This window comes from Pan troglodytes, chromosome 20 (genome assembly GCF_028858775.2).
Source record: "Pan troglodytes isolate AG18354 chromosome 20, NHGRI_mPanTro3-v2.0_pri, whole genome shotgun sequence".
NCBI lineage: Eukaryota > Metazoa > Chordata > Mammalia > Primates > Hominidae > Pan > Pan troglodytes.
The window spans coordinates 59,133,103-59,157,206 of NC_072418.2; the positions used below are offsets into that span (position 1 = coordinate 59,133,103).

Here is a 24,104-nt window from a genome sequence, read left to right on the forward strand (position 1 = left end):
CCATGCCTCAGAAGATAAGCTAGTAACGGACATTGTCAGTGTGGAATAAAACAGACCTGAGTTTTAGGAGCTAGACTTGGATTGTAGACCTGAAGTTACAAAGGGTGAGTTCTTGTTTATGGGAAGTCAGCAAAGAATTTCCTTATGAATGGTTTGCGGGGGCATTCGTGGATGCCCGGGGTCTCTTCCCTTTCTGTGGGGATCTGGCTGATGCCAAATGCCAGCAACCGCTGTCCAGTTGGAAGAGGGCGCTGCCTGACTCAGCCACCAGGCTGACCTCTCCTTTTGCATAAGGAGTTTGGGGAATCCTGAGGTTTTTCTTCGCATAATGAGTAAGTATTAATATTAATATTTATTCATTAATATTGTAATTAATTAATAATTATTACGATAAATTACAATAAATAATTAATAGTAATTAATATTAATTAATTACTATTAATGGCATGGTGGCTCACGCCTGTAATCCCAGCAGTTTGGGAGGTCGAGGCGGGAGGATCACTTGACGTCAGGAGTTCGAGACCAGCCTGGCCAACATGGTGAAACCCCATCTCTACTAAAAATACAAAATTTGCTGGGTGTGGTGTCAGGTGCCTGTAATCCCAGCTACTCGGAGGCTTGAGACGTGAAAATTGCTTGAACCCAGGAGGCAGAGGCTACAGTGAGCTGGGATTGTGCCACTGCACCCCATCCAGCCTGGGTGATAGAACGAGACTCAGACTAAAAAAAATAATAATAAAAATAATAATTATACAGAGTCAAATGTCGGGGATTCAAGGAGGCAGAAAGCAGATGAGTTCTTGCCCTGCTAGAGACTCACGTCCCTGGGAGAAGCAATCACTTAAAGTGATTAAGTTAATACAAGAGGCTGCAGTGAGATTTTTTTTTTAGACAGGGTCTCACTCTATTGCCTGGGCTGGAGTGCAGTTGGGAGATCTTGGCTCACTGCAGCCTTGACCTCCTGGGTTCAAGTGATTCTCCCACCTGAGCCTGCTGAGTAGCTGGGACTACAGACATGCACCGCCATACCCAGCTAATTTTTGTGTTTTTAGTAAAGATGGGGTTTTGCCATGTTGCCCAGGCTGGTTTCTAACTCCTGGGCTCAAGTGATCCGCCTGCCTGGGCCTCCCAAAGTTCCGGGATTACAGGTGTGAGTCACCACACCCAGCTTTGCAGGAGGTTTTGAAGCAGTGTTATGTGATGGGATTTTTTTTTTCTTATCAAAAAATAATTTACTGGGCAAGTACGGTGATTCACGCTTGTAATCCCAGCACTTTGGGAGGCCAAGGTGGGCAGATCACTTGAAGTCGAGAGTTTGAGACCAGCCTGGCCAACATGGTGAAACCCCATCTCTATCAAAAAAATTTCTACTACATCTCTACTACAAAAATTGCCAGGCGCGGTGGCTCACACCTGTAATCCCAGCACTTTAAGAGGCCGAGGCATGTGGATCACCTGAGGTCAGGAGTTCGAGACCAGCCTGGCCAACATGGTGAAATCCTGTCTCTACTGAAAATACGAAACTCAGCCTGCTACAGTGGCAGGCGCCTGTAATCCCAGCTACTCGAGAGGCTGAGGGAGGAGAATCGCTTGGACCCGGGAGGCAGAGGTTGCTATGAGCCGAGATCTGACACTGCACTCCAGCCTGGGTGACAAAGCTAGACTCTGTCTCAAAAATAAATAAATAAATAAATTATTGCCTTCTATTTTTTTAGCAGCCCAAGTCCAATGATTGCATTAAAAAAATTTGTTGCATCTATGCCATGAATACAATATTTAGGCAGTCATGTCAGCTTCTTTTATTTTTCTCTTTAGGATAGGGCCTTACTGTCACCCAGTCTGGAGTACAGTGATGCAATCATGGCTCACTGCAGCCTCAACCTCCTGGGCTCAAGCAATCCTCCCACTTCAGCCTCCCCAGTAGCTTGGATTACAGGTGTGCCATCATACCCGGCTAATTTTTATTTTTATTTTTGTAGAGATGGGGGTCTCACTGTTACCTAGGCTGGTCTCGAACTCCTGGCCTTAAGTGATCTTCCTGCCTCAGCCTCCCAATGTGTTGGGATTACAAGCATTAGCCACTAGGCCCAGCCTTACTTCTAATTTTTATTCTTATTTTTAATACATCTCCTTTTGTTTAAGGATATATACCAAGTGCCTAGATTATCAGCTGATAAGTGTTCCATAAATGTCTGTGGAATATTTGTTAGACTTTATTATTATTTTTTGTTATTTTTAAAAGTTATTTATTTATTTTATAGAGACAAGGTCTCACTCGCTTGAGCCCAGGTTGGTCTTGAACTTTTTCTTTACTTATTTTTGGGGTGGAGTCTCACTGTGTTGCCCAGGCTGGACTTAAACTGCTGGACTCAAGCAAACCTCCTGCCTCAGCCTCCCCAGTAGCCGGGATTACGCATGCGTGCCACCGTGCTCAGTTTTTTTCTTATGAGATATTGGAAAATGATGAGACTTTGCTCATTGGAAGAGAAACAGCAACAGACACTAAAATAAATCTGTAAGAAAGCAACAGACATAATCAAACAGAAAACAAAACTCATGGGGGAGGATAAATATTTACTCAAACATCTGGGCAATTCCTACCAAGTGCTTTATGTGTATATGTCATCTGGTAACATTGGAGAAAAACCATCATTGACTGTCTCTTGGGGTGGACGATGTGGATCTGACTCTGGAATCACTGGGAGTTGGTTTCCCGGTGTGTTTTCAGGTGACGCTTGAATGTCCCCAGCTGACGGAAGGCCTTTTGACAGGTGGGACATTTGTAGGGCTTCTCTCCGGAGTGGGTGCGCTGGTGAACGTTCAGGTTCCCCTTGTGGCTGAAAACTTTGCTGCAGTATTTACATTTGAACGGCCTCTCCCCGGTGTGGATCCTCTTGTGGCCCTGTAAGGTGGACTCGTGGGCGAACCGCTTTTGGCAGACATCACATATGTAGGGCCTCTCGCCAGTGTGGACTCGCTGGTGAACTCGGAGGTCTGAGGGCTGCAAGAAGCGCTTCCAACAGAGATCACATTGAAAGGGTCTTTCTCCTGTGTGTGACCTCCTGTGGATGCTTAGCTGGGAAAAATACTTAAATGATTTATTGCACACGTCACATGCAAAGGGCGGCAGGGCCTTGGCTTCTTGGCCATCCGGGTGACTGACCGGGCCCGCAGGGCCTGGGGAATGAACTGGATTGATCTCAGCTTGTCCCGGGGATTCTCTGTTGCCCACAGCTGTGGCTTCTCCTTGAGGCTCTTCTTGGGAAATGGAGGTGGCGTCTGGTTTGCTTCTTTTGGGACTGCTCAGATTCAGAGCGTCTCCTCTGTTCCCGCTGTGAGTCGAAGCTTCTCTCTCCACAACGCAGGCAGAAGGTGTGTCAGCATCCACATTTTCCACAGAGGCTCTTTTCTGGGGTTCCTTCCCCTCCTTTGCTCTCACCAGATCTGCTGGAAGAAGGGATTCCACACACAACAGTTAATAAAGCCGATTTTCAATACACCAAACTCATTGCAACCAAACACTGACCTTGGCTGAGAAATTCCCCTCAACCTCAAGCCTAAGACATTGGACTGTAGGTCTCTGGAAAGTGGAGGAGAGATTTTGGCAGCTGATCGCCAGCCCCAGGGGATGATAATGCTGGGCCCCCAGCCCCGCACCCCAGAAGAGAGAGACTAACCCCTGTGGATCCAAGTCTTCATACTCACTGGGACTCTTTGGAAGCTGAGGCTCTGGGGATGTCAGTCCTGGGTTCTCTTCCCTGTTTTCCTTCAGATCCTTCTCCAAGTTCTGCTTGGGTCTCGGAGACTTTGGGTCACTTGTTACGTCAATACTCTTGTGTAGCAGAAAGTCCTCTCCCTGAAGAGGAAAAACCAAGAGCAATGACTGCCGTGTCTATACTCGTGGACGTAGGGACATGTCTGTCCCCTCCTGACTGGACACACCAGACTTCCCATGGACCACCCCATCACCCCAAGTAAACATCACCACCTCATTTCTGTGTCTGTCCCTAATCTGCACCCTCCATATTCTAAATCAGCTCCTTTGCCTGGCGGTTTTCACTGTTTGGTTCTCTGAGAATATTTCTCCCCGCCGTGCCAATGTCTCCCTGCCCCTGACGCTGGAAGGAGCATGACTCTAGGTGGAGGCCCCTAACCCCTGGCACCATTGGCATTGGGGCTGCATCACCCTCCTGGAGGGGGCGCTCCTGTGCAGAGCAGAGACCCCGCCTCCACCCTCTAGATGCTATTAACACCCCACCACCCCTGAGAATGCCAAACAAAAATGTCCTCAGACATTGCCAAATGTGTCCTTAAAGGCAAAATCACCAGTGGAGAAACACTCCTCAAATTAAGAAATCAACAGTCTGAGAAAGTGGGTTCCTTGCTGAATGACTTCATGAAATGTCTTTGCGGAAACTGGATGGGGTAGGGGACCTTCAGTTCATTCATCTCTGCCAACTGCCTCCCTCACTTCACTGAGACCATTTCTTAACCCCCACCCTAAATGCTAAAAGCTCTCATGGTGGAGAGAAAAGTAGATGAGGCTTCCCTCTCTGTGATGGCTCAGGAATGAATGTTTGGGGATGTATCATGTCCATGGGGAATGGCTCTAATCTTGTCCTGTGCCAAATCTCTCAATCAGTCCTGCAGCCACACGATTTTCTCCTGTTCCTTCTCCCACCTCTGCCCAGACACCAAGGCCTCACACACTCACCTGCCTCCCGGACAGTGCAGGGACCCTGGGCAGGATCTGCTGCTCTCGGCGGGCCTGGCCTTTCCCTGGACGCATCTGGTTCACAGAGGAGGCCCACTGGCTGGACACGTCTCTCGGATCATCTCTGACACTGACGGGGGCTTCAGCCATCTCGACATCTGAGTTCAGCATAAGATATTCATTGCCGAACAAGTTGACTACAGACTGTAGAGAGAAAAAAGACAATCAGACACTATGAGAACCTGAAAGTAGCTCTCGTATTTCCTGGGTCCTGCCATAATGCTCACACTTTACTGTAATTAATGTTCAAATCTACCTTCCTGATGCAGAATCAGCTCTGTGGACACAGCAATCTGTCTGAATTTTTTTCTTCGCTAGATAAGTACATAAATATGAGTCATTTAGATGAAAGGGTCTCTAACCAAAGAGAAGACAAGGAGAAATATTCTGGGTGAATCCAACTCAACTGGCCAATGGCAGCTCACCTTGTGTTAGAACTTAGGGGCTCATTTGGGGACCTGGAGGCAGATCCCTGCATCTGATACCAACCACTTTCCCTGCCTCAGGATGGGACTCCTGGGCCCCCCTTCAGTTCACTCTAATGCCTCCTTCCCTACGTTCCATCAGGCCTAATATTTTACCAATGTCTTTCTTTCAGGTTGGCCTCACACAGTGTGTGGGTTCCTGTATCCCCTCTGCCTGTCCATCTCCTAGGTCAGGTATTTGCAATATTAGCTGTGCTGATATTTGAGACTGGAGAATTCTTTGGCCCCCATCCCAGCTCCCCTTCCCTGCACCAATCACGAGGGTCCCACTCACCCATTTCTTGGGTCTTCTGTTATTTCGTAGCAGGTCCTCCAGGTCTTTGCAGCTCTGCACACCGTTCACCTTGACTAAGACCTGGAGCTCCTGGGGCATGGAGATCATGAACTGCTCCATCACCAGCATGTCCAGGATCTGCTCTTTGGTGTGGAGGTCGGGCCTCAGCCACATATGGCACAGCTCAGTGAGTTTCCTCAGAGCCTGGATGGGGTCCGACTCCTCTGGGCAGCTGAACATCCTGAAGTTCATGTGCCAAGTCTCAGGGTTCCTGTCGTGATTTCCAAGTTGAGTTCCTGGGGACGCCACAGACCGTGGAGTCTCTGACCCAGGGCTGTTGCAGGGTCCTCCCTGAACCCATGAGAGTGTCCAATTTGCAGCCATAACTACTGGAGAATATTTCAATCAGCCTCTGAGCAAGCTCTTCCAGTAGCCAGTATCAAATTGAGACCTATTTACACAGGCTGCCCCTGTTTCTTCTCAGTAATATATTCACAGTTTGTTCAGAAGTCTGCAGGAAAAAAAGCATGAGCCCAATTATTTTAACTTTCTACTCCACACACCCCTCCCTTCCAAATCCCTCATCCCAATCCTGGACCCCACTTGTCCATAGGCATCGGACTCAGCACTGTGGAAATGAATCCACTCTGTTCTTCTCTGACTACATGTTCTGGGGTAAAATCTGAATGCTCCCCTGGATTCTGATCTCTAGGGGATCATTGTGCAGAGGTGGAACTGGTTTTCCTTTCAACTGGAACAACACTGCTCTTGACTGTAAATTAAATCAGATATGTATGTGAAGCTCCTAGAATCTGATGTAACAATAATGTCAGTTCTTTATGTTTTCCCGTCAAGACAAGATCCAAGGCAAAGCCCTTAGTCATAATTATGTAAAAAGCTAGAGAAAAATATTAATAGTTACAACCTACGATTGTCCCCAACACATTTTTCCTGTTAACCCCAGGATATTTATTTGCTGCAGGGAAGAGGTGTCACTAAAAAATCCTATGAGAGGCCGGGCGCGGTGGCTCAGGCCTGTAATCCCAGCACTTTGGGAGGCCGAGGAGGGTGGATCACGAGGTCAGGAGATCGAGACCATCCTGGCTAACACGGTGAAACCCCGTCTCTACTAAAAATACAAAAAATTAGCTGGGCATGGTGGCGGGCATCTGTAGTCCCAGCTACTCGGGAGGCTGAGGCAGGAGAATGGCGTGAACCCGGGAGGCGGAGCTTGCAGTGAGATCGTGCCACTGCACTCCAGCCTGGGTGACAGAGTGAGACTCCATCTCAAAAAAAAAAAAAATCCTATGAGAATTAAGCTCCTGCACAGATATGTGGTTGTTTCGGTAAAACACACATTTATGAAATTCATCACTTTTACTAAGAATATGCGCTATGTTGTGCAACCATCACCACTTTCTAATTCCAGAATCACTGCATCACCCCAAAAGAGAACGCCATCCCCATCAGGAATTACCTCCTGCCCCACCCCCCCCAGCCCCTGGCCATCACTAATCTGCTTATGGTCTCTGGGAGTTTCTCTGTTCCTTATCTCATTCCATAAAATGGATTAAAGTCTTATGAAATTTCCAGGTAGTGGGATCATACCATAGAAAGATTTTTTCTTTTTTCTTTTTGAGACAGGGTCTTGCTCTGTCATCCAGGCTGGAGGGAAATTTGCAGTCATGGTTCCCTTGGCCTCAACCTCCTGGGCTCCAGTGATTCTCCCACCTCAGCTTCCCAAGTAGCTGGGACTACAAGTGCATCACCACGCCCGGCTAATTTTTATAGGTTATTTTTGTAATAGAGACGGGGTTTCGCCATGTTGCCCAGGCTGGTCTCAAACTCTGGGCTCAAGCGATGCGTTTGCTTCGGCCTCCCAAAATTCGGGGATTACAGGCGTGATTGCATTGCAGCTGGCCTACATTTTTAAAAAATTTTATTCTTTTATTTATGTTTTTTGAGGTGGAGTTTCGCACTGTTGCCCAGGCTGGAGTGCAGTGGTGCAATCTCAGCTCACTGCAACCTCTGCCGCCCAGGTTCATATGGCTCTCCTCCTTCAGCCTAAGTAGCTGGGATTACAGGCCCCCGCCCAGCTAATTTTTATATTTTTAGTACAGACAGGGTTTCACCATGTTGAACAGGCTGGTCTCAAACTCCTGACCTCGGGTGACATGCCTTGGCCTCCCAAAGTGCTGGGATTATAGGCGTGAGCCATCGCGCACAGCCCAATTTTTTTTTTTCTTTTTAAATTTGGTTCTAAACGTAGCTTCAAAAGGCAAAAGCCACTGAGTGATATTCTCCAGGCATCAATTATCACCCAAGTTCAACAGCTATGAGAACACAGCCCTGCTTCCCTAGCCACAGATGGGGGAAGAAACTTGAAGGTCTGCAGAGAGGAGAAAAAACTGGCAGGAGGGTCTCAGGAAAGGTCACTGGTAGCCTGGAGGGCGAGTGCCCCACACTTCCTGGAAGGACTCTGAGCAAGTACAGAACAGAGAGACAGCCAGGGAGACAATCGGCAGAGGCGGGAGACAACCCAGAGGAGGAGACAATATTTACACACCACACATCTCACGGGGCTCCTGTGCAAAACATAAGCAACTCAAACTCCTCCAGAGCGAGAAAACACATAACCCACTAGAAGGGCTTAAGGCGCCTGTGTGGACACCTCAGATGAAGACATGTGAATGGCCAGCAGGTCTAGGAAAAGGTGCTCATTATCACTCATCATCAGGGACATGCAAATCCAAACCACAAGGCGCCCCTCACGCCTGCTAGAGTGGCTGTTCTCAAAAAGACACGTGGAACGAGTGTTGGTGAGGATTCGGGGGAAAGGGGTCCTCTGCGCCCTGTGCTGGGATGTAAATTAGAGCAGCCGATATGGGAGACAGCAGAGAAGCTCCTCAGAAAATTGAAAGTCCAACAACTGCATGATCCGGCAACCCCGCTCCGGGACAGGTACACAGAGGAAAGGAAATCAGGACGTGGACTCCAAAACAGTGAAACTCTGAAGTGACAGACGGCGGGAAGGTGGGAAAACTACCTACTGGGTACTATCCTCATATCCTGGGTGACAGGTTCAGTGATACCCAAAACCTCAGCATCACTCAGTACACTCATGTAACAAATCTGCACAGGCACCCACCGAACCTAAAATAAAAGTGGAATTTTTTTTTTAAGTTATCTATTTTTGTTTTTAAACTTGCAGCAGTGTCTTGCTCTGTCACCCAGGCTGGAATGCAGTGGTGCATCCTGGCTTGCTGCAGCCTTGACTTCTTGGGTCCAAGTGATCCTCCTGCCTCTGCTTCCCAAAATTCTGGGATTACGTGTGAGCCACTATACCTGGCCTACTTAAAATTATTTTTATTTTTATTTCGTTTTATTGATTTATTTTTTGAGACAGAATCTCGCTCTATCCCCCAGGCTGCAGTGCAGTGGCCGATCTGGGCTCACTGCCACCTCTGCCTCCCGGGTTCAAGCGATTCTCCTGCCTCAGCCTCCCGAGTAGCTGGGATTACAGGCGTGAGCCACCCCTCTCGGCTAAATTTTGTATTTTTAGTAGAGACGGGGTCTCGCCATGTTGGCCAGGCTGGTCTCAAACTCCTGAACTCAAGTGATCCCTATGCCTCAGCCTCCCAAAGTGCTGGGATTACAGGTGTGAGCCACCGCACCCGGCCATTAAAACTTTTTTTAAAAAAATAAAAGAAATAACGTTAAATAGGTCTACTGCACAGCATGGTGACTATAGTTCACAGCAATGTACTGTATACTTGGAAATTGCTAAGGGAGTCGATTTCAAGTGTTGTCCAAAAATGATAAGACAGTGAGGTAGAGCCTATGGCAGTTTGCTCGATTTAGCCGTTGCACAATGCGTACACACCTTGACACACTATGCTGTGCACCGGACATATACACCATTATACATTTATATTTCTCAATTTGAAAGTAAATTAGGCCTGGTGCGATGGCTCACTCCTGTCACCCCAGTGCTCTGGGAGGTGGCGGTGGCAGGATCACTTCAGCCCAGCAGTGAACCGTGATTGTGCCACTGTGCTCCAGCCTGGGAGACACATCCAGCGGCCATCTCATTTTGTTTATTTATTAAGTAAATCGATACATTTTTTAAAAGCATACAGATATGAGAAAAGGCAGCCTGAAATTCTGGTAATTAAAGAGGTTTTCCCGCCAGGTTCCCTAAGCGCCCCTGCTCAGAAAGCGGAGATCGAGGCTGAGGCGGGCAGATTGCTTGAGCCGAGGAGTTCGAGACCAGACTGGGCAAAGCAGCGAGACCACGTCTCTATAGTAAATAAAAAAATGCACTCGGACGGTGTGGTGGTGTGCTCCTGCAGTCCCAGCTAGGTGGAGGCCGAGGAGGGCACATAGCTTGAGCCTGGGAGTTCCAGGCCAGCCTGGGAAATGAGCGAGACCCCGTCTCTGAAAAATAAAATAAAACAAAACCTAACCATGATGAGAAAGTTAACATTATTACTTTATTTTTCTCCTTTTTTTTTTGAGACCGAGTTTTGCTTTGTTACCCAGGCTGGAGTGCAATGGTGCGACCTCGGCTCACTGCAACCTCGGCCTCCTGGGTTCAAATGACTCTCCTGACTCAGTCTCCTGAATAGCGGGTATTACCCTAAACTCTGCCTCCTGAATAGCGGGTATTACCCTAACCTCTGCCTCCTGGGTTCAAACGACTCTCCTGACTCAGTCTCCTGAATAGCGGGTATTACGGGCGCCCGCCACCACGCCCGGCTAATTTTTGTATTTTTGTTAGAGTTGGGGTTTCACCATGTTGGTCAGACTGGTCTTGAACTCCTGATCCCGTGATCTGCCCACCTCGGCCTCCAGAGTAGCTGGGATTACAGGCGTGCGCCACTGGGCCCGACCGAGAAAGTTAATATTATTCCTAGTTTACAGAAGCACTTCATCGCCAGAGTTAATCATGGGGTGCAAAAGAGACCCGCTGCCTTCACAAAGTCTCCGAGACAATAAATGCATGAGAAAATAAACCCAAACTTTCTGAAACCAAGCCCCCGCATGCCAGCTCCGAAACCCCACAGCCATCCCCGCTGGACACTTACCTCCTTCCCGGCTTCTGCCTCCGACCTTCTCGGTCTGGGATGCGCTCTCCAACCGGCCTGGAGCTGAACTGCGTCTATTTATGGAGAAGCGGGACTCCAGGCCCCGTTTCCGGTTCCCTGCGCCGCCCCGTGATTGGTTTAGGGCCATAGAGTCCATTTTACGTAATCGGCGTTGATTACATTTCCCACTGAAACCCCACCCACAGGAAATTAATGTATTAAACATGCCTACTGTGCAAATAATACAGGTTTTCCCGCTCTACTGAGTTGTCATATTGCTGAAGTATGTGGAGGCCTCAGAAAATATAGATCTGCAAGTTTTAACCACTTTGGGTCCCCTCATGCCACAGACAGTAATATCCTAACAAGTAAAGGACGTGTTAACAGCTGGTTGACTTCGCTTATTAAAACAAAACGGAAAAAGAAAAAAAAAAGAAAAATTCAAAATAGAGTTGATTGATTAATATCAAACCAGTGATTTAATCTCATTTTTAATCTCATTTGAGCGAAGCTTTCACACGCGAATTCCAAGATATTGAAAATTGTGGACACTCATTGTTGATATGTAATGAATGTTTGTGATAATTTTTTACTTTTTTCTTTTTTTCAAAATCTTGGAATTGGCATGTGAAAGCTTTGTTCAAACTAAACTAAATCACTGATTTGATATCAGCCTTATATAAAAGCAGTGGGAACCAGAGAAAGGTACATGGTCCCCACTCTGCATTCACTCCAGGACAGTGCCAGGGTGGTTTATAGATACACTGAGGGTCCTACGGGGTTCCCTAGTTCTCAGCCCCCTCAGTTAGGGCTCTCAAGCAAGAAAAGCCTTAACGGTGGGTGTGAATTTTACTGTGTGGATCATGGAGTTAATGTGGAATGATAATTAAGTGCTAGGCAGGATTAGATTACAATTTGGGAAGTTCACACCATCAATTGGATGATACTAATCCATTCAAGTAGTGACTCATTCATTTTAATTTCAGAGGAAACCTTCTCGTCTAACCTTTAGGATAAATTGAAGGGCTCTTAATTTTACGCTGATTCTGGTTTAAATCCTCGGAAAATCTTAAGCCGCTTAACTCTGGGAACTTCAAACTTCTTGTGACTAGAACCTTCCTGATGTGTTGTTTTGAAGATGCAATAAGACTGGGTCAATAAAGTGCTCGATACAAGGTCATTTTGCCAAACAGTTGTGACAATTATTTTCTGGTGCATTTTCTCATACTTTGTGATATTTTCCCTTCTTAACCACTGAGGTGTTGACAATGGGTTGGAGTTAAGAATGGAATTAATGGCCGGGCGCGGGGGCTCACGCCTGTAATCCCAGCACTTTGGGAGGCCAAGACGGGCGGATCACGAGGTCAGGAGATCGAGACCACCCTGGCTAACACGGTGAAACCCCGTCTCTACGAAAAATACAAAAAAGTAGCCAGGCGTGGTGGCAGGTGCCTGTAGTCCCAGCTACTCGGGAGGCTGAGACAGGAGAATGGCATGAACCCGGGAGGCGAAACTTGCGGTGAGCGGAGATCACACCACTGCACTCCAGCCTGGGCGACAGACCGAGACTGCGTCTCAAAAAAAAAAAAAAAAAAGGAATTATTCACTGGAATTAACTGGGAGCTGCCTAAACCACCATCTTCCTATCTGCTTCCCCCGAATCCTCCCCTCTGGAAACTCACAGTCTATTTCCGTGAAGTACGTTGTTGGTATTTTGGTAGGGATCGCATCGAATCTGTAGATGTCTATTAATAGTATGGTCTTTTTCACAATGTTGATTCTTCCCCCCTACGAACATGTCTTCCCATTTTCTGGGGTCCGCTTTAATATTTTTCATTAGTGTTTAATAGTTTTCCTTGTGGAAATCTTTCACCTCCTTAGTTAAATTTACTTCCAGGGTTTTGGGGTGTCTTTTGCTCTTGTAAATGAGATTGCTTTCTTGATTTTTTTCTTGCCACTAGTTCGTTGTTGGTGTATAAAAACACTACTGATTTTTGCATATCGACTTAGTATCTGGCCACCTTACTGAATTGGTTTATCAATTCTAAGAGTTTTACTGGTGGAGGTTTCAGGGATTCTTATAGATGACATCATGTTGTTGGCAAAGAGAGACAATTCGACTTCCTCCTTCTGAATTTGGATGCCCTTTGTTCCTTGCTCTGGTTGAGACTTTCCCAACACATTATTATTAACGAAGGTCACCAGGCTGAAGTTTGGAAACAGGTATATATTGTGATGCAATCGCCAGGACCAAGCTAGTTAACATCTCCCTCAACTCACATAGATACCATGTTCTTTCCTTCTTCTTATTTGTTTAATTCTCAATTATTGGGCTCAAGCAATCCTGCTTCAGCCTCCCTAGCAGCTAAGACTACAGGCACGAGCCACATCTGGCTTTCTTTTGATATCGTTTTTTTTTTTTTCTTTTTGAGATGGAGTCTCATTCCATCACCCAGGCTGCAGTTGCAGTGGCGCGATCTTGGCTCACTGCAACCTCTGGCAGGAGGATTGCTTGACCCAGGAATTAAGGACATAAATAGATAATGAAAAGAAAATAGTCACTATGTGAGTTGACGAATACATTAATTAGCTTGATTGTAGTGATAATTACACCATGAATAGGGATATGTAAACACCAGCATGGTGACCTTAGTCACCAAGGACGGATAGAGGCCAGGAATTGGAGAGCAGCCTGGGCAACATAGCGATACCCCCATCTTTACAAAACACTTTGTTAATTAGCCCAGTGTGGTGGTGCTTGCCTGTAACTCCAGATACTCAGGAGGCTGGAGCAGGAGGCTCTCTTGAGCCCAGGGGTTCAAGGCTGCAGTGAGCTATGAGTTTTCCATTGCACCCAGCCAAGGTGACACAGTGAGACCTTGGCTCTAAAAATCAATCAATCAATAAACAAATTTATCCACACAGGTAGGAGATCTCTACAAGAAAAACTATAAAATACTGATGAGAGGAAATGAAGAGGGCACACAAATGGAAAGATATTCCATGTTCATAAATCGGAAGAATTCACATTGTGAAAATGACCACACTATTAATAGAGATCTACAGATCCAACTCAATCCCTACCAAAATGTCAAGGACATTCCTCATGAGAACATGACATGTTTCAAGAGGAGAGGATTGGAGGGAATTGGGTAGGTAGATGGTGGTTTTAGGCAGATTCTAGTTCATTCCACTTAATAACTCCATCTGAACTCTGACTCACTATCAATACCTCAATTCTTAACAAGGAAAAACATCACAGAGTATGAGAAAATGCATCAGAAAATAAGTGTCAGAACTTTTTGGCAAAATGACCTTGTATCGGGCACTTTACTGACATAATCTGGTTTTTTGTTTGTTTGCTTTTTGAGATGGAGTTTTGCTCTTGTTGTCCAGGCTGGAGTGCAATGGCATGATCTCAGCTCACTGTAACCTCCGCCTCCCGGGTTCAAGTGATTCTCTTGCCTGAGCCTCCCGAGTAACTGGGATTACAGGCATGCGCCACCACGCCTGGCTAATTTTGTATTTTTAGTAGAGATGGGGTTTCTCCATGTTGGTCAGGCTGGTCTCAAACTCCTGACCTTGTGATCCACCCACCTCAGCCTCCCAAAGTGCTGGGATTATAGGCGTGAGCCACCACATCCGGCCAACATAATCTTATTTAATCTTCAAAACAACATGTCAGGAAGGTAATAATTCCCTGGTTCTAGTCACAGGGAGTTTGAAGTTTCCAGAATTCAGTGGGTTAAGATTTCCTAAGGATTGAAACCAGAATCAGTATAAAGTGCACTTAATTGTCATTCCACATGGTCTCCATGATCCACACAGTAAAATTCACACCACCATTAAGGCTTTTCTTGCTTGAGAGGCCTAACTGAGGGGGTTGAGAACTAGGGAGCACTCAGTATGTCTATAAACCACCTCCCATCATCCTAAAGTGAATGCAGAGTGGGGACCATGTGCCTTCCTCTGGTTCCCACTGTTTTTACCTAAGAGTAGGTTGGCTGATATCAAAGCAGTGATTTAGCCTAGTTCAAGCACAGCTTTCCCATGTCAATTCCCAGATTTTGAAAAGTGAAAAATTATCACTACTACTCATTATGTATCAACAATGACTGTCCCTTTTTTTTTCAATATCTTGACATTCACATGTGAAAGCTTTCCTCAAACTAGAGCAAATCACTGGTTTGATATTATTCAACCAACTCTTAACATGTCCTTTACTCATTAGGATATTACTGTCTGTGCCATGAGGGGACGCAAAGTGGTTAAAACTTGCAGATCTATAGTCCCTGAAGCCTCCAAATACTTCAGAAATATGAAATGTAATTCAGTAGAGCGGGAAAACCTATGTTATTTGCATGGTAGGCATGTTTAATACATTAATTTCCTGTGGGTGGGGTTTCATTGAGAAATGTAATCAATGCTAATCACCTTCAATGGATTCTATGGCCCTAAACCAATCATTTGGGGGCCCAGGGGACTGGAAGAGAGGCCTGGAGTCCCGGAGGTTCTCTATAAATAGACAGTTCAGCTCCAGAGCAGTTGGAGAGCACATCCCAGAAGAGAGGAGGCTGGAGGCAGAAGTCAGGAAGGAGGTAAGTGTCCACTGGGGATGTCTGTGGGGTTTTGGAGTTGGCCTGCAGGGGTTGGTTTCAGAAAGATTTGGATTGAGGGGTTGGTTTCAGAAAGATTTGGGTTGGGGTGTTGGTTTCAGAAAGATTTGGGTTTATTTTTTCATGCATTTGCCCGGACACCTTGTGAAGGCAGTGGGTCTGCTTTGCACCCTATTATTTATTCTGACTTGTTATATAACTCTCCTGTAAAATAGGAATAATATTAACTTTCTCATCGTGGTTAGGCTACATTTTATTTTTTAGAGACGAGATCTCTCTCACTGCCCAGACTAGACTGGAATTCCCAGATTCAAACGGTCCGCCTGCCTCTGCTTCCCGAGGAGCAGGAACTACAGGCACTTGCCACCATGCCTGAATAAATGTTTAATTTTTTTGTACAGATGGGGTCTCAGTACATTGCCCAGGCTGGTCCTGAACTCCTGGGATCAAGCATGCTCCCATCTTGGTCTTCCAAACTGTTGGAATTACAGGTGTAAGCCACCTTGCCGGCCACACACCACTTGTTAAAAAGCATCGCTGGATTCTCCCTTTCCACAGGGTAAAATCAGCCATTGATGAATGGGCATCAACCTACTAGGCCAATGAGAATCTGCACTAAGTGTCCCTACCTGGGGGTCCTGTGTGCTATATACTCCCAGAATTGAATACTAACCCGCGTACCTGCTTTTATTTTTTCCCTTGTCCCATTGCTTGTTTTAATGGGAAATGAACTGACAGCGAATACAAAGTGGTTTCTAGGAACATGAACCCCTTTTTTTAGAGACAGGCTCTCACTATGTTGCCCAGGTGGTTATCAAACTCCTGGGCTTGAGGGATCCCCCCTCCTCAGCCTCCTGAGCAGCAGCAGGTGCCCTGTGGCAAAACCATTTTTAATTCCAGAATTTCAGGCTGCCTTTTCTCTCTCATATCTGTATGCTTTTTCAAAAAAAAATTTACTTTTAAATTGAAAAACAAGAAAGATACATATTTATGGTGTACAGCATAATGTGCTTTGCAGGATAGAAACACTGTAAAATGGGTAAATTGAGCTGATATTCACATGCCTTACTTTATGGACTAATCATTTTTGGTCATGAGGATGCTTAAAGTCTACTCTTTAAGCAATTTCCAATTATACAATACATTGTTATGAACTGAAGTCACTATGTTGGACAATTGCTCTCTTGAACTGATCTCTTCAACTGAAATTCATACCCTTAGACCTATATCTCCCCAACCCTCACCACAGCCCTGTTAACCACCATTCTACTCACTGCTACTATGAGTCTACTGGGAAATTTTTTTTTTTTTTTTTTTTTTTTTTTTGGTGACAGAGTTTTGCTCTTGTTGCCCAGGCTGGAGTGCAATGTCGCGATCTCTGTTCACCGCAACCTCTGGCTCCCGGGTTGAAGTGATTCTCCTGCCTCAGCTTCCCGAGTAGCTGGGATTACAGGCATGTGCCACCAAGTCGGGCTAATTTTGTATTTTTAGTACAGACGGGGTTTCTCCATGTTGGTCAGGCTGGTCTTGAACTCCCGACCTCAGGTGATCCACCCACCTCAGCCTCCCAACGTGCTGGGATTACAGGCGTGAGCCACCATACTCAGCCTGAGTCCACTGGGTTTTTAATTATTGTTTACATTACCTACTTCTTTTATTTTTAAAACTATTTTATAATTTCAAGTTTTATTTTAAATTTGGGGTGTACCTGTGCAGTTGTGTTACATGAGTATATTGAGTGATGCTGAGGTTTGAGGTATGACTCTACCCATCACCCAGGATGTGAGGATAGCAACCAATAGGTAGTTTTTCAACCCTCCCTCCCTCTATCCCTCCAGAGTTTCACTGTTTTGGAGTCCACGTCCTGATTTCCTTTCCTCTGTGTACCTGCCCCGGAGCGGGGTTGCCGGATCATGCAGTTGTTGGACTTCCAATTTTCTGAGGAGCTTCTCTGCTGTCTCCCATATCGGCTGCTCTAATTTACATCCCAGCACAGGGCGCAGAGGACCCCTTTCCCCCGAATCCTCACCAACACTCGTTCCACGTGTCTTTTTGAGAACAGCCACTCTAGCAGGCGTGAGGGGTGCCTTGTGGTTTGGATTTGCGTGTCCCTGATGATGAGTGATAATGAGCACCTTTTCCTAGACCTGCTGGCCATTCACATGTCTTCATCTGAGGTGTCCACACGGGTGCCTTAAGCCCTTCTAGTGGGTTGTTTTCTCGCTCTGGAGGAGTTTGAGTTGCTTATGTTTTGCACAGAAGCCCCGTGAGATGTGTGGTGTGTAAATATTGTCTCCTCCTCTGGGTTGTCTCCCGCCTCTGCCGATTGTCTCCCTGGCTGTCTCTCTGTTCTGCACTTGCTCAGAGTCCTTCCAGGAAGTGTGGGGCACTCGCCCTCCAGGCTTCCAGTGACTTTTCCCAAGACCCTCCTGCCAGTTTTTTCTCCCCTCTGCAGACCTTCAGGTTGCTTCCCCCACCTGTGTCTAGGAAAGCAGGGCTGTGTTCTCATAGCTGTTGAACTTGGGTGATAACTGATGCCTGGAGAGTATCACTCAGTGGCTTCTGCCTAATGAAGCTAGGTTTAGGAATTAATTTTTAAAAATCTTATTATTGTATCAACCCACTTCTTTAAAATATCAAAGAGCACTAGACTTTAAATCCATTTTCTGAGATGAGATTAGGAATAGAGAAACCCTTAGAGACAGAAGGTAGATTAGTGATTGCCAGGGGCTGGGGTGGGTGGGCAGGGGGTGATCACTGATGGGGATGGGGTTGCTTTTAGGGTGATGAGATAATTCTGGAGCTAGAAACTAGACAGTGGTAATGGTTGCACAACATGGTGCATGTCTTAGTCCCATGAAATTTTTCACTTGAAGAGGGTAAAAATGATGAAATTATGAATGTGCATTTCACCAAAATAACAAAATATCTGTGTAGGAGCTTAATCCCCATAGGATTCTTTAGTGCTGTCCCTTCTCTGGAGCGAATAATTCTGGGATTAAGAGGGTTTGTTGTGGGACAATATCTTACGTTGTAACTATTTTTATTTGTCTTATTGCATAATTATGACTAAGGATTTGCCTTGGATCTTATCTTGATAAGAAAACATAAAGAATTGACATGATTGTTATATCAGATTTTAGGCGCTTCACATTCCTGTCCTATTTTATTTACAGTCAAAAACAATGTTGTTCGATGGGCAGGAAAACCAATTCAGCCTTTGCACAATGATCTCCTAGAGATCAGAATCCAGGGGAGTATTCAGATTTTACTCCAGAACATGTAGTCAGGTGTAGACACTGGAAGAATAACAGAGTGGATTGATTTCCACGGTGCTGAGTCCAATGCTAGAGGGGAAGTGGGGTCTGGGATTGGGATGAGGGATTTGGAAGGACGGGGTGGGTAGAGTAGAAACGTTAACAGAGCTCATGCTTTTTTTCCCTGCAGACTTCTGAATGAACAGTGAATCTATTACTGAGGAAAACCAGGGGTGGCCTGTGTATATAGGTCGCAATTAGACACCGGCTTCTGGAAGAGCTTTCCCAGAGACAGATTGAAATATTCTCCAGTAGACATGGCTGCAAATTGCACACCCTCATGGGGTCAGAGAGAATCCTGCAACAGCCCTGGGTCAGAGCCACCACGGTCCATGCCATCCCCAGCAACTCAACTTGGAAATCATGACAGTGATCCTGAGACTTGTCACGTGAACTTCAGGATGTTCAGCTGCCCGAAGGAGTCGGACCCCATCCAGGCTCTGAGGAAACTCACTGAGCTGTGCCATCTGTGGCTGAGGCCCGATCTCCACACCAAAGAGCAGATCCTGGACATGCTGGTGATGGAGCAGTTCATGATCTCCATGCCCCAGGAGCTCCAGGTCTTAGTCATGATGAACGGTGTGCAGAGCTGCAAAGACCTGGAGGACCTGCTACGAAATAACAGAAGACCCAAGAAATGGGTGAGTGGGACCCTCGTGATTGGTGCAGGGAAGGGGAGCTGGGATGGGGGCTGCACGGTGCAGCTGGACTCGAGAGGACCCGAGGGGCTGCTCTAGGTCAGGACTTCCAAGTAGAGGAGAGTTTGCCCGTCAGGGACACATGGCAGTGTCTGGGGACAGTTTTTATTGTCACAAGGGGGAGGACAGGAGATGCTGCTAAGCATTCTCCAAAGCTCAGGAGAACCCATCATGACAAATAATCATCCAGATTCAATTATCAGCTGTGCTGAGACGGCAAGTTCCTGGTGTAGGAGATGGACAGGCAGAGGGGGTACAGGGAGAGGCCAACATGAAAGAAAGACATTGGTAAAATATTAGGCCTGATGGAAGGTAGGGAAGGAGGCATTAGAGTGAACTGAAGGGGCGCCCAGAAATACCATCCTGAGGCAGGGAAAGTGGCTGGTATCAGAGATGCAGGGATCTGCCTCCAGGTCCGCACATGAGCCCGTCATCGGCCAATTGAGTTGGATTCACCCAGAATATTTCTCCCTCTTTTCTCTTTGGTTTAGAGACCCTTTCATCTAAAGGACTCATATTTATACACTTATCTAGAAAAGAAAAAAGTTCACACAGAGCTGATTCTGCATCGGGAAGGCAGATTTGAACATTAATTACAGTAAAGTGTGAGCATTATGGCAGGACCCACGGAATATGAGAGCTACTTTCAGGTTCTCATAGTGAGTCTGATTGCTTTTTTTTCTCTCTATAGTCTGTAGTCAATTTTCTTGGCAAGGAATATCTTATGCAGGAATCAGATGTGGAGATGGCTGAAGCCCCCGCCAGTGTCAGAGATGATCCGAGAGACGTGTCCAGCCAGCGGACCTCCTCTGTGAACCAGATGTGTCCGGAGGAAGGCCAGGCCAGCCGAGAGCAGCAGATCCTGCCCAGGGTCCCTGCACTGTTCAGGAGGCAGGTGAGTGTGTGAGGTCTTGGTGCCTGGGCAGAGGTGGGAGAAGGAATGGGAGGAAATCTTGTGGCCACTGGACTGATTGAGAGATGTGGCACAGGACAAGATTACAGCCATTCCCTATGGACATGGTACATCCCCAAACATTCATTCCTGAGCCATCACGGAGAGGGAAGCTTCATCTACTTTTCTCTCCACCATGAGAGCTTTTAGCATTTAGGGTAGGGGGGTAAGAAATGGTCTCAGTGAAATAAGGGAGGCAGTTGGCACAGATGAATGAACTGAAGGTCCCGTCCCCATCCAGTTTCCTCAAAGACATTTAATGTAATAATTCAGCAGGGAACTCACCTCCTACAGATTGTCAATTTCTTAATTTGAGGAGTGTTTCTCAACTGGGGTGATTCTGCCTTTCCGGACACATGGCCATGTCTAGAGACATTTTTGGTGTCATTGTAGGGGGTGGTGGGGTGTTAATAGCATCTAGAGGGTGGAGGCGGGGTCTCTGCTCTGCACAGGAGCGCCCCCTCCAGGAGGGTGATGCAGCCCCAATGCCAGTGGTGCCAGGGGTTAGGGGCCTCCACCTAGAGTCATGCTCCTTCCAGTGTCAGGGGCAGGGAGATGCTGGCACAGCGGGGAGAAATATGCTCAGAGAACCAAACAGTGAAAACCACCACACCTGTGTCATTAGAAGGGTTGGTGCGTCCAGTCAGGAAAAGGCAGACATGTCCTTCCACCGGTTTAGGCATGGCAGTCATTGCTGTTGGTTTTCCATTGTCAGGAAGAGGACTTCCTGCTGCCAGAGACTACTGTCATGAAAGGTGACCCAAAGGCTCTGAGACCCAAGCCGACCTTGGAGAAGGACCTGGAGGAAGACAGGGAGGAGAACCCAGGACTTACATCCCCAGAGCCTCAGCTTCCAAACAGTCCCAGTAAGTATGAAGACTTACACCTGTGTGGAGATAGCCCCTCTCTTCTGGGGTGTGGGGCTGGGGTCCCAGCATTATCATGTCTGGGGGAGTTGGCACTCAGCTGCCAAAGCCTCTCCATCCCTTACTCTCCAGAGACCTACAGTCCAATGTCTTAGGTTTAAGGTTGAGGGGAAGTTGTCAGCCAACATCAGTGTTTGGTTGCAATGAGTTTGGTGTATTGAAAATGCACCTTATTAACTGTGTGTGTGGAATCCCTTCTTCCAGCAGGTGTGGTGGGAGCAAAGGAGGGGAAGGAACCCCAAAAAAGAGCCTCTGTGGAAAATGTGGATGCTGACACACCTTCTGCCTGCGTTGTGGAGAGAGAAGCTTCGACTCACAGCGGGAGCAGAGGAGACGCTCTGAATCTGAGAGGTCTCAAAAGAAGCAAACCAGATGCCACCTCCATTTCCCAAGAAGAGCCTCAAGGAGAAGCCACACCTGTGGGCAACAGAGAATCCCCGGAACAAGCTGAGATCAATCCAGTTCATTCCCCAGGCCCTGCGGGCCCAGTCAGTCACCCCAATGGCCAAGAAGTCAAGGAACTGCTGCCCTTTGCATGTGAGGTGTGCGGCAAGAGGTTTAAGTATCGCGGCAAGTTAGCCGTCCACACGAGATCACACACAGGCGAGAGACTCTTTCAGTGTAATCTCTGCGGGAAGCGCTTCATGCAGCGCATAGGCCTGCAATTTCACCAGCGAACCCACACTGGCGAGAGGCCCTACACGTGTGACATCTGCCAGAAGCAGTTCACCCAGAAGTCCTACTTGAAGTGTCACAAGAGAAGCCACACAGGGGAGAAGCCCTTCGAATGTAAAGACTGCAAGAAAGTTTTCACCTACAAGGCAAATCTGAAGGAGCACCAGCGCATACACTCTGGAGAGAAACCCCACAAATGTTCCAAGTGTCCAAGAGCCTTCGGTCGGCCGGCGACCTTAAGACGCCACCAGAAAACACATCGAGAAGCCACTTCACAGTGACTTCACCATCGGGTCTGTCTTCTGCACCAAGAAAGTGTGAATGAAGATTTTTCACCGATGTTGTCAGATGACGTTTGACAGATGAAGGGCGCCTGGCACACAGAGGAGTGCCCTAGATAGGAATTCCTAGGATGTTTGTTTAAATCTTTTTCCTCCCCAGTGAATTTTGGTTTTTGTTTCATTATTTCTATTGTTTTAGGTTTATTTTGGTTTGTGTTGCTGTTCTTTCAATAAACATCTTATTAGTTTTCAATATTTTGTAACAAAAAACGGTCTCCTGATTGACATGCTGTTATGCACTGTTTTGCTATAAAGTACAATTGTCCAAGGAGGGTGTCCGGATTAAATACACGATATGCCTGGGGAAATCTGGGTTTCAGATAAACGTTTTTTGTTTTTTTAGTATCAGCTTGTTCTAAATTATTCATTATTTATCTGAAACTCAGCTTTTATTAGGTATCCTAAATAGTTTTCTTTTTTATTTTTTTTCTATTCTTTTTTTTTGAGATGGGGTCTCCCTCTGTCAACCAGGCTGGATTGCAGTAGCAGGATCATCGCCCACTGCAGCCTCGACCTTCCAGGCTCAGGCAGTCCTCCCGTCTAAGCCTCCCAAGTAGCTGGGACTACAGGATCATACCACCACTTCAGCCAATTTTTGTGTTTTTTTGTGGAGATGAAGATTTGCCTTGTTGCCCAGGCTGGTCTTGAACTCCTAAGTACAAGTGATCCAACTGCCTCGGCCTCCTTAAGTGCTGGCATTACAGGCATGAGCCGCTGTGCCCTGTATTGTTTTTATTAGACTTTATTATAATTATGATATTCAAATTTTTGGAAATAATTTTTTGTAGTGATGGGATTTTTTGTTGCCCAGGCTGGTGTGGGGTGAGCCACCACGCCTGGCTAACGACTTTCTTTTTCAGAGCTGTCTTAGGTTCATAGGGAAATTCAGTGGACAGCGCAGAGTCCCCGTAGACTCCCACCCCACACAGCACAGCCTCTCCCCGCCCAGCATCCCCAGCAGAGCAGTGCACCTGTTCCATCAGTGAGGCTGCCTGGACATATCACCACCACCCAGAGTCCATGGTGTTCATTAGGGCTCGCTCTGGGTGTTGTACATCCTGTGGGTTTGGACAAAGGCCTCATGAGTACCCACCACTGGAGTATTGTGTGGGGGGGGGGTATTTTCACTGCCCCCCTGAATCCTCTCTGCTCTGCCTATTTATCTCCCTGCCCCAGATGGTGTATTTTGTGGCCTAAATTTGGCAACCTCTAAATTCCTGATTTGACTCTTGAACTACAGAGGCATTGGGAGTCTCTGGTGACTAGTTGGTTTTAGTGATAGTACCATCCCCTGAAGGCTTTGTTGATCCAGAGATGGGTGGACCCCAAACTCAGAGCTGCTGATTTAGTAGGCCGGGGGTGGGGCCTGAGAGTGTGCATTAAAACAGAATTCGTAGGCCGGGTGCGGTGGCTCTCGCCTGTAATCCCAGCACTTTGGGAGGCTGAGGTGGGCAGATCACTTGAAGTCAGGAGTTCAAAACCAGCCTGGCCAACATGGCAAAACCCCATCTCTACTAAAATGCAAAAATTAGCCAGGCGCGGTGGCACGTGCCTGTAGTCCCAGCTACTTGGGAGGCTGAGGCAGGAGAATTGCTTCAGCCCGGGAGGCAGAAGTTGCAGTGAGCCAAGTTTGTGCCACTGCACTCCAGCCTGGGCAACAGAGCCAGACTCAGTCTCAAAATTAAAAAAAAAAAAAGAATTTGTTTTAGAATAGCTTTCTAAAGTCCATTGAGCTCCCTACTCTCCCCACACCATTTCCTCTATTATTTTTTGTTTGTTTGTTTGTTTGTTTGTTTTGAGATGGAGTCTCACTCAGTCACCCAGGCTGGATTGCAGAGGCACGATCTTGGCTCACTGCAACTTCCACCTCCTGTGTTCAAGCGATTCTCCTACCTCAGCCTCCCGCGTACTGGGACTACAGGCATGTGCCACCACACCCAGCTAATTTTTGTATTTTTT

The 24,104-nt window shown here is 46.8% G+C and overlaps 2 protein-coding genes across 3 annotated transcripts; one reads left to right on the top strand and one right to left on the bottom strand.

Moving 5' to 3' along the window:
• The first annotated feature begins 21 nt into the window (after positions 1-21).
• ZSCAN5C (zinc finger and SCAN domain containing 5C) lies at positions 22-22,345 on the top strand. The gene is made up of 5 exons (XM_016936927.4): positions 22-332; positions 18,684-19,194; positions 19,943-20,146; positions 20,919-21,069; positions 21,334-22,345. Exons 2-5 carry the CDS (start codon positions 18,811-18,813, stop codon positions 22,083-22,085), a joined length of 1,491 nt encoding a protein of 496 aa, XP_016792416.3. The 5' UTR covers positions 22-332; positions 18,684-18,810; the 3' UTR covers positions 22,086-22,345.
• Positions 2,555-10,696, bottom strand: ZSCAN5B (zinc finger and SCAN domain containing 5B). Of its 2 annotated transcripts, none has more exons than XM_512923.5 (5): positions 10,621-10,696; positions 5,534-6,044; positions 4,715-4,918; positions 3,706-3,856; positions 2,555-3,444 (listed from the first exon to the last, which is right to left on the bottom strand). In XM_512923.5, exons 2-5 carry the CDS (start codon positions 5,915-5,917, stop codon positions 2,696-2,698), a joined length of 1,488 nt encoding a protein of 495 aa, XP_512923.3. In that variant the 5' UTR covers positions 5,918-6,044; positions 10,621-10,696; the 3' UTR covers positions 2,555-2,695. The 2 variants fall into 2 exon arrangements, with proteins under 2 accessions (XP_512923.3, XP_009434751.1); XM_009436476.3 differs by having other exon boundaries at positions 2,559-3,447.
• Positions 22,346-24,104: the final 1,759 nt, after the last annotated feature.